The sequence below is a fragment of the Phalacrocorax carbo genome, chromosome 1 (assembly GCF_963921805.1).
Source record: "Phalacrocorax carbo chromosome 1, bPhaCar2.1, whole genome shotgun sequence".
Taxonomy (NCBI): domain Eukaryota; kingdom Metazoa; phylum Chordata; class Aves; order Suliformes; family Phalacrocoracidae; genus Phalacrocorax; species Phalacrocorax carbo.
The window spans coordinates 88,787,302-88,801,183 of NC_087513.1; the positions used below are offsets into that span (position 1 = coordinate 88,787,302).

Here is a 13,882-nt window from a genome sequence, read left to right on the forward strand (position 1 = left end):
AGGTTACCCAAGTAGAAAGTGTTTGCTTTTTCCACCTTGTGCTAAGTTAATGTCTGGGTGGTTCCAAATACCTATAAAAAAATGAAAATGAGAGATGACATTTCCCAAGGATGCTTCCCAAGAGAGCCTGTGATCTGTGGGGTGGGAGAATCCTCTCTCAATTAGGATTTCCCCGCAAAACACACTTCCAAGTGTTACGCTCCCAAAGTTTTAGGCAGGATAGTCTCTTCTTCATGATAGATGAAGCTGTGTCCCAGTGGCTCATTTACTCCTGCTTTATCCCTTGTAATCACAACTGTCTGCCTGTGCAGAGCTTCACCTCATGCCCCATGGTCTAATACACCCCATGAGATGGAGCTTCCTGGAGCAAGAGGAGGTTGTGCTGCAGTGCCTGGAAAGCATTTCTCGAGAACCAGCCTCTCTTCTGTTAAGTCCCTGCTGCTGCTACAAGCTGCAGTGGGCAAAGGGGGTGACCTTTTTCCTTTTTTGTGCTGGGTGAAAGTCACTCTCTCATAGGAGTGCAGAGTGGTGCGGAGCCACTCCAGCGGTGCTGGAGCTTGCCGCGATAAGCTGGTTGTTTTCTCCTCTCCTTTCCCCTCCTCGCACTGCGCCAGGCTTATCTGGGCGCCTGAGTTATGTTAAGTAGCGGGTGCGTGCCTGCTCTCTGTTCTCCTCGCTGCTTTTGCTCCTTGGATTTCAATTCCAAACATGGTTATCCATTTGGGGTCTCTCTCCTTCCCGCTGCCAAGTGATACACATTCCACACTCAACACCAGCTCCCTCCGCTGCTCTCTCACGGTCGCTATTTCCAGTACTTGAGGGCAGGCGAGAGAGGCAGTGCAACGAGATCTCTGTCCAGTCTGTGAGTTTTCCAGCTAATGGCCTCTGCTCTTTCTTTGACTGAGCTCTTTTGGCCTCATATTTGCCAGCTCCTTTTCTCACTGGTCTGGCTAAGGAGGGGGCCAGCTGCCAGTTTGTGAGTGAGCCACGAAGAGGAGAAACGAGCCCTTTGGGGATTTTTCGGGCACAAAAACGTTCAGCGGCACCTTAACATGTTGGTCTGAAGCACGCTGCTGTGGGACTGGCCAGTGCTCAAGAGGAGGAGGAGGAGGAACAACAGCTATCCAGCAGTTCTGTTTTCAGACCTCTGCAGCACCCTTTGTGTATGACAGTTCATTTTGAGCGCAGGATGGCCAGGGAGGGTGGGGAGTGGGGAAGGAGGAGTGCAAGCAGCCTCTCTTGGGACCAGGCTGTTCTCCAGCCTCCTGTGTGCGATGCCTGGAAGGAGATCATGGAGGGAGCAGCCTACCAGCTGGCCAGCTGCATCGTCCTCCTGGGTTACATGGGGGGAAGTGGCATCTTTGGGTCCCTCTATATCTTTGGCCTCCTGGCTCCAGGCTACTTTTGCTATGCTCTGTGGGGCTGGCTGAGCGTCTGTGGGCTGGATATCTTCGTCTGGAACATGCTGCTCGTCCTCGCTTGCTTGCTTCAGCTGGCTCACCTGGTTTACCGGCTCCGCAGAGACACCATCCCAGAAGAGTTTGACCTCCTCTACAAGACCATGTACCTGCCCTTGCAGGTACCCCTGGAAGTCTACAAAGAAATTGTGAAGTGCTGTGAAGAGCAAGTCCAGTCACTAGTCAGAGACCAGAATTACGCGGTGGAGGGCAAGACGCCCATTGACCGCCTCTCATTGCTGCTGTCTGGCAGGTAAAGCCTCTCCTGTATCTCAACAAAGTCTGACAGCAAAGCGCTGTGGCTTGTTGCATTTTCATCCTCTGTAGAAACTGGGGTGAGGATTGTTTCCTTCCTCTGAAAGGGCTTTGAGATAGGCATCTGTTTGTTGGTGGGAGGGGGGTAATTTGCTTTTGGGGTTGTTTTTGTTTTCTTTGTTTTTTCTAAATCACAATATTTCAGGGAATGGCTTGCAGACCCAAGCTACGTGCAGTGAAACAGCCAACTCAGCCTTGCCTGTGATACTGTCCAGGAATCCTTACCTCTTTCTGTCATTTTAAAGTGATCTTGTTTCTGATGGGAGCAGACTGGCTGTGAGAGAGTGTTTCTCAAGGCAGGAAGGCACTGTGTCTGGACCTGTGGTCTCTGGGGATGCCAGACACACCTCTGTGATGTGAACAGCTGTGTACTCAGTACCCTGAGTCCTCAGTTCACCTGAAACTCCTGCTGGCCAGCAGTGTTCGGGGAGAGGCTCCATCCGTGTTCCCAACACCTCAACCTTCAAGGGTCTGAGATTTTTCACTTTGAGGGTTATTTCTTCAAAAGAGAGAGCTTTCCTGTGACGGATCCCACCTCATTGGGCCTTTCTTTCCCTGTGCTGTCTTGGACTCATGATTTCCTTCCTCTGGATCACGAAGGAGGACCTTGGGGACCTCTAGATAGTCACACTGGGGATTTGATTATTGAGTGAACTATGCTGATGAAGTACCTGCATTTGTTCATCTGAGATCCTGCAGCATGCCTTTACGAGCATATCTCTTAATGATTTGCAAAATCCAAAAGCATACAAATAGTAATGATACTGGCTTCCCAGCTGCTGCCAGGGACGTGGCACAAATGTCAAGTGAGAGTGGGAAAGGAAGGAGAGTGTGATGAAAGGATGAGAGATGATGAGAATGCTCCCATCTGTAAATAGGAGCAGTGCTGAGCTGTAGGAGGTGTCTCACAAGGATTTTCCTTTGGTAAGACAAACCCAGCATCAGCTGGGGCTCGTGTTTTACTGCAGTGGTCCATCCCCTCTGGTGAGGGGGTCAAAAAAAGGAAGGGCTGTCCTTCCTTTTTTTGGTCTTCGTCCCTTTTTTGGGATGCGTTAAGAGCATCCTGGGACCACTGAGCAGTGCTGAATGGCAAAGCACTGGGAGGAAATTGGGTATGTGTGTTTCCACTAGGTGTCTTTCGCCTTACCAAACATCTGTGCTGAGCAGCTTGCTCTGAAGTTTACTGTATCTGCAAATAATGTTAGCAGGAAAGAGTCTGTGCTGTCTTGTCCTGCTCTGGATAATTTGATACTGCTCTGTGGACATGAAAGTGCTCCAATGGACAGTAAGCCAGTGCTGGTGGGGTAGTTGTTCTGCTCTCTTTTGCAGTGGGAAGTATGCATCTTGGCTAGTATAGGATGCTCTGTAGAGATGGGATTGGATTTGCATTTCCTGCTACCCACCCTATTGCCTTGTGAGGTGCTTGCTGACCCAGCAGAGCATTGCTACTATTATGGTGCCCCCTCTTAAACTGAACAATAGCAAGACAAGTGGGGTTCAGAAATGCAGAACATGCCTGGATCAGGAAGCCTGCCTTGTGATCCCTGACCCTTCCAGGCTGCACTCCCAGCTGACTGGAAGCCAACAGTGTAACTCCTGAAAGCAAGAATTGCCTTTGTGCATTGTACAATAGGGGTTACGTGGCGACAGGGAGGGAAGAGGCCCCAAATCTGGTGGTGCAGAGCTATGAATAGAGCTTCAGAGTGCCCTGCCATTTCCCCAGGCCTGTGCTGCTCTCCTCCTCTGCTCCCACAGCACAGCTGGGTGCAAGTTTGACTGTGACATTGGTAGGCGTTGTAGCAAAAGTAGGGGAAAGGGACACTTGGGAGGCCAAGAGTGCCTGAATGGTAATATGCAGCAAACTATGAGCTCACAGTGTGATGTGTCAGGAATGATGGCCAATGTAATTTTTGGGGTTCTGTGTGTAACAGCTTCCCAGCATCGAGGCAGGGAATGCCCTCATGCAACCCTGAGGACGGGAAGAAGATGCAAGTACAAAGAGCCACAGGCTGGCTTAGAAGTACGTAAAAAGCAGCAGAGCATTGTGGGCTGAGAAGTCCTGGTTTATGACCAAGCATTGCACCTGTGAGCGCTGGCTTTGTAGCAGGAAACAGAAAACAGATGGAATATGGAGAAGTGGCGGCAAATATTTCCCACAGAGAAAGGAGGGACAGCCCCGTAGACTGGAGCATCTGCAACTGTCCCGGAGAGGGTATGAGACACGCGTGAGATGAGAAGTTCTTTCCTCTCTGGTGGGGCCAGCTGCCTGCACATTGTGTGAGCTGATTGGGTTCATGTGACATCTATTCTGTGGCCTAAGCCTGTGCGCCTCACCTGTCCTCTCTGCAGGGTCCGAGTGAGCCAGGACGGACAATTCCTTCACTACGTCTTTCCGTACCAGTTCCTGGACTCTCCAGAATGGGAGTCGTTGCGACCATCTGAGGAAGGAACTTTCCAGGTAACCCCTCATGGCCCCACAGGAGCCCAGCTTCACTCCTTGCTGCTTTGTTACATGTCTAAGAAGGGGATGGAGGGGGTTCATCATGCCATTCAAAGGTAACCAGGAGTACTTTCCTCCCCTTTCTCATGGTTTAGCCAGCACAGGGTGGTGTGATCAGCTGTGTTATCTTTTTTCTACCTTCCTCTGAAGACCTCAGCGCGCGCTTCTATTATCAGCTGATAGCAGGGAGGGTGGAACATAGTGCTCGTTCCAGTTGAGCAGGGAGACAAGGTATCAGCTTGCTGTCTCTTCCATTACAGTGTTCCCTCACACCTGTATTGATGTTTTTGCCCTGCACACTGCTAGCAGGGTGCATTGTTCCAGCATCAGGATGGAAGCCATGGCAATATTCAGCAGTGATGTAAATCCATAAATATCCTGTTCCTCACAGAAGTTTCTGATGGTGATGTGTTTGGGGTAGAGAGGCAGAAAGGATGATTCACACCCGAATATGGTTCTTTCTGAGCAGAAGAATTCCTTGCTGAGAGGCCAGACCAATTCTTCATTGCAGCAACTGAAAGGATTTTGCTCTTGCTGTCAACACCCCACAGTATTTGTTTGGCTTTCCTTCTGGAAGAGATTGCTTAAGCCCTCATCTCTCTGCCTTTAACTCACAACCCAGGTCAGGCTGATCCCTGCCAGGATGTCACTCTAGAATATGTCAGGCAGGGCATATGAGGAAGGATTTTGCTAATCCTTTGGGAGTGTGGGACAGTCATGAGGGAATGATGATGCTTTCTCATGAGGGCAGTCACATTCAGGCTTGGTTAAACCAGGACAGCTCTCCGAATCTGCTTTCCTTGGGTCTGAATTAGTCCCATGTGTTAAAGGGTCATGGAATTTGCTCCTGAAAGCTATGCCGTTGCCAGTGGTTATGGTCTTGCAGGAGTACCAGTTGCAGGAGATGGCTAACCATATTACCATGGCACAGGGCTACAGCTTGTGAGCAGAAATAGGGATGTCAGCTAAGATAACAGGGTAGAGAAGGCAACTGCAGCATGGTTGTGCAAGGGATGAGAATAATCTCATGGTTTGCACAGGGCTTCAATCTGGCAGCAGATTGCTGCTAGCTCCTGGACTGTACTTGCTTAAGGGTCGAGCAGAGACAACAACAGCTGCCCGGTGCTCCTGGCAGGGAAATGGCCATCTGGATGGCATGCAACCTGCAAGGGCATGTGCAGCATTTTCTGAACTAATTTCTGTGGAACTGAAGGTTCCCACACCTCCAGAGTGTCTTTATCTGCAGTGCGTGAGACAGCTTGGGAGCAAGCTGGTGCCAGGCTGCACCAGTCCTGCCAGCACCATACTCTAGGCCCCTCCTGCTCAGTGAGACAGGGCTGGTCAGGGAAATCGGCTGTGCCTGGCACCCAGATTGGGATCTCAAGTCCTAGGTGGGAAAAGGCTGCAGTCGTGTGCTAGAAATGCCTAAAATCCACATCTGCTTACTGAGGAGCATGAAAAAGTAGCAGCCTGTGTGAGACCCGCATTCAGCAGGTGAGACTTGACTAGTCCATATTCTTGGCAGGACATTACTCTTGAGGGCTGTGCTCAGCCATGGTGATGTGCTGCTTTTGGCAGCTGTTTAACCCAGTAGTCCCTCTTACCTGAGTAGTTAATAGAACTCTGTGGCATATCTCAACCTTATTCCTAGCATCACAATCATTTGGTTAAAAAAGTGCATGCTTGACTCTGGACTTTGCTGGGGGAGGGCATGGAAGGTTTTTGTTGCCCATGTTTTCCCCATGGCTCTCAGAATTGAGCAGTTTCAATCCTGAGCCCACTGAAAAAGGGCAGAAGCACAACTCAGTCTACAAGGAGAGCCAGTTTCCTTGAGCTTTCTGCTTTGGCTGTGTCTTCTTCCCATGGGACTGCTGGCTCCCAGTGCCTGAAGGAGTTGGGTTTCAGGGCTAGCGTTTCCCCCCAAAGGCTGGATTATGAGCTCTGCTGATGCCAGAGCACCTCCGTTGGGGGGATTCATGACTGAAATCTGTCCTGCTGCTCTGGTTTGGAGGCAGGTTTTCTTATTACATCTCACTTAATCCCTCACGAGAAGCAGAGACTTTCAATTCCCATGCCAGAAATTGGTCAGGAAAATGAGACTCTGGTCACTTCAGTTTCTGTATGACCCTTCCTCTCACTTCTCTCAGCCTAGGAAAGTTCTCAGGTTTTATATCCTGTATTTCTTTCATAAGGCAGCTGCTTGCATGGCAGTGGCATTAAATATCAAACCCAAGGACACACACATGCAGCTAAGCTGTGTTCAGCTTCCCAGTGGCCCTCTGCCATGGTGGTTGGCCAAGAAGCCCCCTGGATACAGAGTGAAAGGGAGCCCCAGCATATTTTGGCTCTGGCACTTGTTCACATACCAGTGTCTCCATTACACTCGGATGTTCTTCTTTGGCCCAAGGCTGTTTGACCCTTCCTGTGTTTCTTACCTTTTATTATTATTGTTAAATTTATATATTACAATATACAGTAATGTATTCTATAGTGTTGTTTATTATTAATAGTTTGGTCTCACAGCTAGGGAAAAAATGGCTCTGTTTGCACTGGCAAAACCCAAAGCAAAACAAAATGTTCTCTAAATTTTTTTTCCGATTAAATAAAAAAACCCCACAATGAAACCTCAAGTAAATTTCCTACCTCCACACAAACACAGTAACCCCCTTTTACTTCTTCTCTTGCTGAGCTGTGCTGTGCATCTTTCAAGGCCATTCAGCCTGGCAGAGCCAACAAGACAGGATTTCCCTCTGGCCTGGGGTGACCAGGCAAGCCTTCCAGGTGGCCCTTCCCACACTGAGGGCCTTCTTGGAGAAGCCTGCTGGAGGGCTACCTACTGGTGACTTGGGCCAGCTGGGCACACAGAAACACTTCCCTCCATGTTTCTGTAGAGGACTGAGGCCACGTATGCCACCCCACTCATTTCAGCTACATCGCTCAGATGTCAACAGGGAGCATCATCTGAAAGTGAGAGGGTGAAAAGTAGCTAGTCATGTGGCTAGATTAAGCAAGCGCTTGCTGCTAATCGTATAGGAAAACCTGGTCTCTGGCTGCTTGGGGAGAGGAAGCAGAGGCAGGTAAGGATTTATCTGATTGTTCAGTTTGGGCAGTTTGGCTCTCCAGTCCCACCATTTCCAAGGAGAGCAGGCATCAAAAGGGCAGGGGTCCTTCACTGGAGAGAGGCATGCAGCCCCAAGGTGGGTTACCCCTAACCGCGTAGTAGGGCTTACTCTGCTTCCTCCCTGCCTCACAGGTCACGCTGACAGCTGAGACGGACTGCAGCTTCATCACCTGGCCGAGGAAGAAGCTGTACCTCCTCCTGAGGAAGGACCGCTATGTTTCCCGGCTCTTCTCCTCCCACCTGGGCTATGACATATCGGAGAAGCTTTACTCCCTCAATGAGAAGCTCTTCGCCAAGTTTGGCCTTCGCTTTGACATCCGCTTGCCCAGCCTCTACCATGTCCTCCGGCCAGCCTCCTCCGAGGGCGAGTCAGAGGACTGCGAGGAGCCACCACCTACCTCTGGCCAGGCTGGTGCCTCTGAGCCCCCTCCGCAGCCACCACCACCACCGCCACCAGCTCCGCACCCCCGGGCATCCCGGCCTGACAGTGACCTGCTGGGTGAGGACTCCACCAGTCTTGTCTTGGAAGATTTTGCTGAGTTGCCGGGGTCTTTTATGGACTATGTGAGCGAAGGGGAGTATATGAAGTGAGGGCACTCCTGGCATGGGCACACCTCACCCTGTGTGGGACCCCCGCGTAAGTACCCGCTTGAGGAAGCAAGTTCTTCCTGCAATGCAGCTGCCCAGGCAGATGGTGGCCCCCAGCCTCTCGCCCTCGTTTGCTGTGGGTTTGCTGCTCCGCAGTGTTTTTTTTGCCTGCTGCTCCAAGGAATCCTGGGAGGTGGGCTCCAGCTGTGTGATTTTCTTAAGGAAAAGCAGCAGGGTGGAGGCTTGACTCCAGGCATCAGCTGCACCGTGGGGTGGCAGGGCCAGTAACTCGGCCATAGAAAGCTCTTCCCATCCCTCAGTGGAGGTAGAGAAACTGAAATGGTGTGCAGGCTGACAGGTGGTACACGAGTGCCTGCAGATACACCACAGGGCTCAACCTGATGTGCCATGAGGTAGAGGTGTGCCTGGAGGTACTCCAGTATTGAGCTGAGGAAGACATCTGCATGTGAGAGAGCAGACAACCCAGAAATGCTCACAGGGGTAGAAACAGCTCCAGGGTTTACAGCGGATTGGCAGTGGGGAGTTGCTGTACACCTTGCAGGTGCTCAATCTGGGCAGGGGGAGAAAGCTCAGAGCCATTCCTCCCCCTGCCCACCACAGCTCATCCCAGCATTTCCTTTGTCCTCCCCTTTGCTGCTAAGTTTCAGCTCAGCCAGATCAGTAAGGCATTGAAAAGACTGCCCTGTGTGGTATAGCTCCTGCCTCCAGTGACCCTGGGTGGACTGACAGGTTAAACATTGTTTTAACACACACAAAACTCTGCTTTTTGGTGGCTGAGAATGAGGTGCTCTCTTGCAAAGTGCCAACTCTTTACTCTGCAAGGGAAAAATTCCTGGGTGTGGTGGGTATTGGGGCAGAGGAACAATGCAGGAGAACAGAAATAGACAGGACGGGTGGCTTGTGCCTGAAATTCATATCCAAGTGGCCAAGAGAGAAATTCCACACTGAGCTACTTTTAGCCAGCCGCTGCACACCAGCTGCTGCACATCAGCTGCAGACTCCAAAATGTGCATTCCTGCTACTGCCCCATAATAGCTCTTTTCTGGCATCCAGCTGCCAGGCACCAAGCTTGGGACTGGGATTTCTGTCCTAGAAGTGACCACTGCGTGTGTCCCAGTTGGGTCTGTGTGGCAGGGATGAAGGTGCAGGGCTCGGCTGCAGATGGGGAGACCATCTTCCAGCAGGCATCCTTGAACATGGTGCTCCATTGCACCCTGGTCTTCCCTGTGCCCTACTTCTGGGCTGCAAATGCTCCGGCTGTGGACTCGCTGGCAGGGAGCATGAAGCAGGACACAGTGAGTCCTGGCATGAGCCCTGACAAGCCTGCAGTAATCTTCCCTACCCTGCAGTGCTTGTGCACAAGCCTCACTGGTGTCATGGCAAGGTGACTGTCCCTCTTAGGTGCTCTAAACGAAAAGGCTGTCTGCATCAGACAGTGCTTGCTCTTTGCATTAGGCCTCTGGTGGAAGAGGGCTTTTTTGCTGTTTCATCCAGTTGCTGTTCTTAGTTTTTGAAAACTAAGGAACTGGAACATCTTCCTGTTTTCTACAGTTCTGCTGTGTTCTGCTTTGAATTGAGTCATGTGCCTGTTCCTATCCTGCTTCTATGTCTCCAAACTTAAAATCTGGGATATGAAGAAACTGGCCAGGGAAGGAACAAGTGTATTTGGGTTTGCTTGAATCAGACAAAAAGTCAGCAAGAGTTTTGCTTAGTTGGTGTTTTTTGTTTTTTGTTTTTTTTTTTTTTTAAAAAGGAGGCAGAAAGATAAAAAGGAAACAAAATCCGTAATTGTTTTCTAGCTTAGAAGTCCTAGGAATGTGAAGTCCCTGGTTTTCTTGGTAGACTGCTGGAGATATGAATTTGCAGCTTCTTCAGTCCTTACTTGGAGAGGCAGGAACACTGAATCATTTATGAGAAAACTATCATCCTAACTGTCAGGCTTGTCTGTTGAATAGATGCAATCAAAAGTGAATGCAGTTAGTGTTGTAAATATGAAGCCACTTTGTCTATGCTTTGCTTGTACTCAGTCTTCTCAGAAAGGATATCCATTCTCAGGTCATTGGCAGAATTCTCCTGGTTGATCAAGCTCAATAAAATCAGAATTTCAAATGCAAATAAAAAAGGAAGGAGGCAAGGAACACTGTAGCTTTTTTTTTTTTTGTTTCCACCCATTTTTGGTAATAAGTCAATACTGTAAAAATACACAGAAGAGTTGTGTGTATGGGTTGGTGAAAGCTTGTGCTACACAGCACAAAGCTATTCCTTCTTTTACACAATTCTTTTAAAACATGTTGGAAGCTGGAAGCTTTTGTCTTTCTAGATCTTGTGAATGAGGCAGTATCAAGGTGCGCTGATACTTGCAGTAGAGGCCTGTGATAAAAGCCCAAATGTTTCAGAGGCCAGTATTTGGGGTGGGGGAGGAGGATTATCTTACTTGTCTGTCAGTCTGGAGATAATAGCCAGTGTGGTGTTTTAATTTCCAGGGTACTTAGATGAGGAAACACAAACTCTGTTTAGTGTGTTTGTAACAGTGGAACAAGCACTTCCTTGCTACTACTCTGCTCACCATTTTGGTATCCTAATCACATCACATCCCAGCTGCACAACAGCATTGTCACATCTGGACTGTATTTCACAGCTACTTCAGTGTCTAACCACAAAAATCAGCGATACAGAGGGACTGCAGTTTTCCCTTCCAGCCAGGCATGTCACAGCTCAGCAGAGGATCTGAGCAGGTCTGACATGACCCAGGGGAAGCAATTTCATAACTTTCCCTTAGAAGCGGTGAAAACATCCTTAGTAAACAGGGACATTCCCTGCAGTGTCATTGTTCAAAATAAGGATAGCTGTGGTCCCAGAGTTCAGAGTTCCCCTGAGGCTTTCCCCAGGTCTGTGCTCTCATCTCCTTCCCAGCAGCTTCCAACCTGGGTATTCACCTTTCAGTTCCTAAATTCCCCGTGCTGAAGTGTTTCTATGAATCACATTCCTTTTCATTTTCTGTCGCTGCATTGGCCACCTCGCAATGCCACAGTGCAGGAGGGCAATTCTTGAATGCCCAAAGTGCTGCAAAGATCACGCAGGAGAAAATATTCCTGGGAGATGTATTGGCCTACTAGTCTTATCATCTAGTTCCTTGAAAGAGTTTCTAGTCTGCTTACAAGCAAGACAGACTGTGATATCCCACTGATGAGCATATTCTTTCTCTGAGGAGAAATATTTCAGTAACTTACAGGCTGCCTTTTTAAAAGGCAGGTTCAAAGGTTCTGTTTAAAACTTGCTTTAATAGTGTACTGCTGTATAGCTCAATGCTTCATAGCAAACTAAGCTTTATTCCCTGCATGAAAAGTTGAACAACCAAAAGCCACCTGCTTTTTCCCCTTTTCATGTTGCATTTGCTCTAATTTGTTGCTATCAAGTGCTTGCAAGATGTGAAGCTGTTGCTACTTAGTCTTGTAGTTACATCTGGGGGCTGGCTTTCTGTCTGGTGGGTGAGACAGATGGATGCTTGACAGCCTGTACCTTGATATCTAAGTAGTAATTGCTTTATACCTCCTTTGAGAGCAAAATCAAAGGAGCTGTGGGCTTTTAACTGGTATTACAGAAAGTACTTTGAAGGGGTTTGGTTTTATTGCCTCAGGACGGGTAAGTAACTCAGTTTTCTGAATTATCACACGTTCCACAATTGTGTAGTTCTGCAAGCTAATTTAGAAGGGGAGAAGGACAGGTAACAGTGGGCTCCTTGAGGTTTGTGTCTTGGAAAAGTTTGGAAGTAAGAATTACTCCTGTGATAATAATGATGTTCTCTCTCTCTCTCTCACTCTCTGTGCTCTCATTTTCCTCCTGCAGCCTCTGGAAACCTTCTCTGGAGTTCCCCCCACCCGTTCTGCAAAGGACAAGCCCCTCTGGCTCCCACTCAGACCCCCGAACTCTAGGGAACAACAGGCTGTTTTGATCCCAAAGCCTCTCCGAGGGAGCGTAATCTCACATAGGTTTCTGACCAGAGAGACACTCTTTAGCAAGCACTGAGATGTCTGCCTGCAGACGTGTACACTCGGGAGCACATGAAGCACACGCGTGAGACTGCGGTGTGGCACTCCAGCACCTCCCACCCCACGGTTGTTCACCAGAGCTGCCTGCCCCAGCGTGCTTCCCCGGTTTGTTTTCTAGTCCTGCCTCTCTGAGGTGTGTCGGCAGCTCTGATACCAAGGTACACTGATATTGCTGCAAGCGATACCAGCCTGCTTGCAGAATCTGTGTTCCCTTTGATTTAATGATTCCCATTAAAGTCAGAGATTAAACTACTGGTGTTTGAGGATTTGGAGAAGGACATAACACTGTCTGAAAGGCTTGAGATGATCTGAAGGAATCGGGGGAAAGGACAGGGGAAAATGGGCTGCCTAATGGTTTTGGTAATGGGTTTATACTGGAGAGCATGATATGGAGATCTGCTATCACGCATCCCACTGGGCATCCTCTGTAGTAAGACCAGAAATTCCTTTTCCAGGGGTTAGGATTTTTCATTTTTGACAAGCACCACTTCTCAAAGAAGTTACTGACTTACAGAGAAAGGTTGGTTGTTTGAATTGATATATTTGGAATAAGAAAGGAGAGGAATTGGGACTGGGTGCAGGTGTAGGCAGGAAGGAGAGCCTGAACCTCTTTTTTTTTTTTTGTGCTCAATGGGGGATGACCTCAAAGTGCACACACTGAAGACGTGAGTACTAAACACCTGCATGGAGAGCAGCCACTGGCAGGGAGAAGTGCAGTATCTTAGATGAAAATAGTGTGGAGATGCAAGGCCTCTTCCAAGTTCAGTTGCAACAGGCTGACAGGTTTCCCCAGCCATTTCCTCTGTCAGGGAATCGGAGATCGCAGTCCAAGTGGAGGAATCCTCTGTTCCACAGAGCCTGGTGCAACCAAGCTGGGCAGTGAGGGTAGTAGTGTCTCCAGGGCAGATATCCAGGGGCGGAGCAAGGAACATCAATCCCTCCATCACCACGCACAGGGCAGGGTGTTCTTCAGTACCTCTTGGCACAGACATGCAGCGGCACAGCCATCCTTCATGTAGGGCTGGCTCTGTGTCAGCCTCGGCTGGTGGAGGCAGCCCTACCTCCCTTGTGATGCTCACACAGGGCCTATGGCCCAGAGACCGGTTTAGAGTGTCTTGCAAGTCTTTGTTGGGCGAGATCCACACCCTAGGATCTGGCACTCTTCCTGAGGTCTGGGAGGCTTCTTAAGTGGCGAGTAAGTGGGATCCAAGGTGTACAACACTCTTTGTTCTGCTTGCCTTTGCTGTCACCCCAGGGCAGGGGAATGGGGCTGCCCCAGGCCTGAGGATCATTCTGCCAATGGTTGTCACCATGCTCTGTTGCTGTATTCTTGCTTCAGCCTGACCCCATTGCCCTTCACAGCTAGGAAATATCTCCAGCAAATTAACACGAGAGCTGCTGGACCCCCTTCTGCAAAGGAACCGAAATGCACAATGAAACCGAGTCCGTTGTGGTGTTTTATACACCTCCTTGAAGCAGTGGACTGGGTTGGGCTGAATTACACACTGCCCTTCGCAGGTGCCTGCTGAGGTTATACTCCAGTCTTCAAAAAGAAGCTCCCTGGAAACCCTTCAATCATGGCACCAACTAACCTGGATCTCTGTCAGGTTGTCAGAGCCCAGCTCTAATCCTCTGCTGAGTGTATGCTGGAGAAGGTGTTTGTTAGCTGGCTTTCCAAACAGCCACATGGCAGGGACCAAAAGCTTGGATGTGAGCTGAAAGCAGACGCTAACTCTGCAGTGACAGTGTCTAGTGGAGCAGTAGTGACAGCTCATGCCAAATGACTGAGGCTTCCTCACAGCAGATGTGTCTTTAGTGTGCCCCTCTCTTG

At 49.4% G+C, this 13,882-nt stretch overlaps 1 protein-coding gene across 2 annotated transcripts; it reads left to right on the plus strand.

Moving 5' to 3' along the window:
• The first annotated feature begins 516 nt into the window (after positions 1 to 516).
• Positions 517 to 12,316, plus strand: POPDC2 (popeye domain containing 2). Of its 2 annotated transcripts, none has more exons than XM_064465926.1 (4): positions 517 to 1,710; positions 4,122 to 4,230; positions 7,526 to 8,030; positions 11,849 to 12,316. In XM_064465926.1, exons 1-3 carry the CDS (start codon positions 1,166 to 1,168, stop codon positions 7,982 to 7,984), a joined length of 1,113 nt encoding a protein of 370 aa, XP_064321996.1. In that variant the 5' UTR covers positions 517 to 1,165; the 3' UTR covers positions 7,985 to 8,030; positions 11,849 to 12,316. The 2 variants fall into 2 exon arrangements, with proteins under 2 accessions (XP_064321996.1, XP_064322007.1); XM_064465937.1 differs by having other exon boundaries at positions 518 to 1,710; positions 7,526 to 7,892; positions 11,849 to 12,315.
• Positions 12,317 to 13,882: the final 1,566 nt, after the last annotated feature.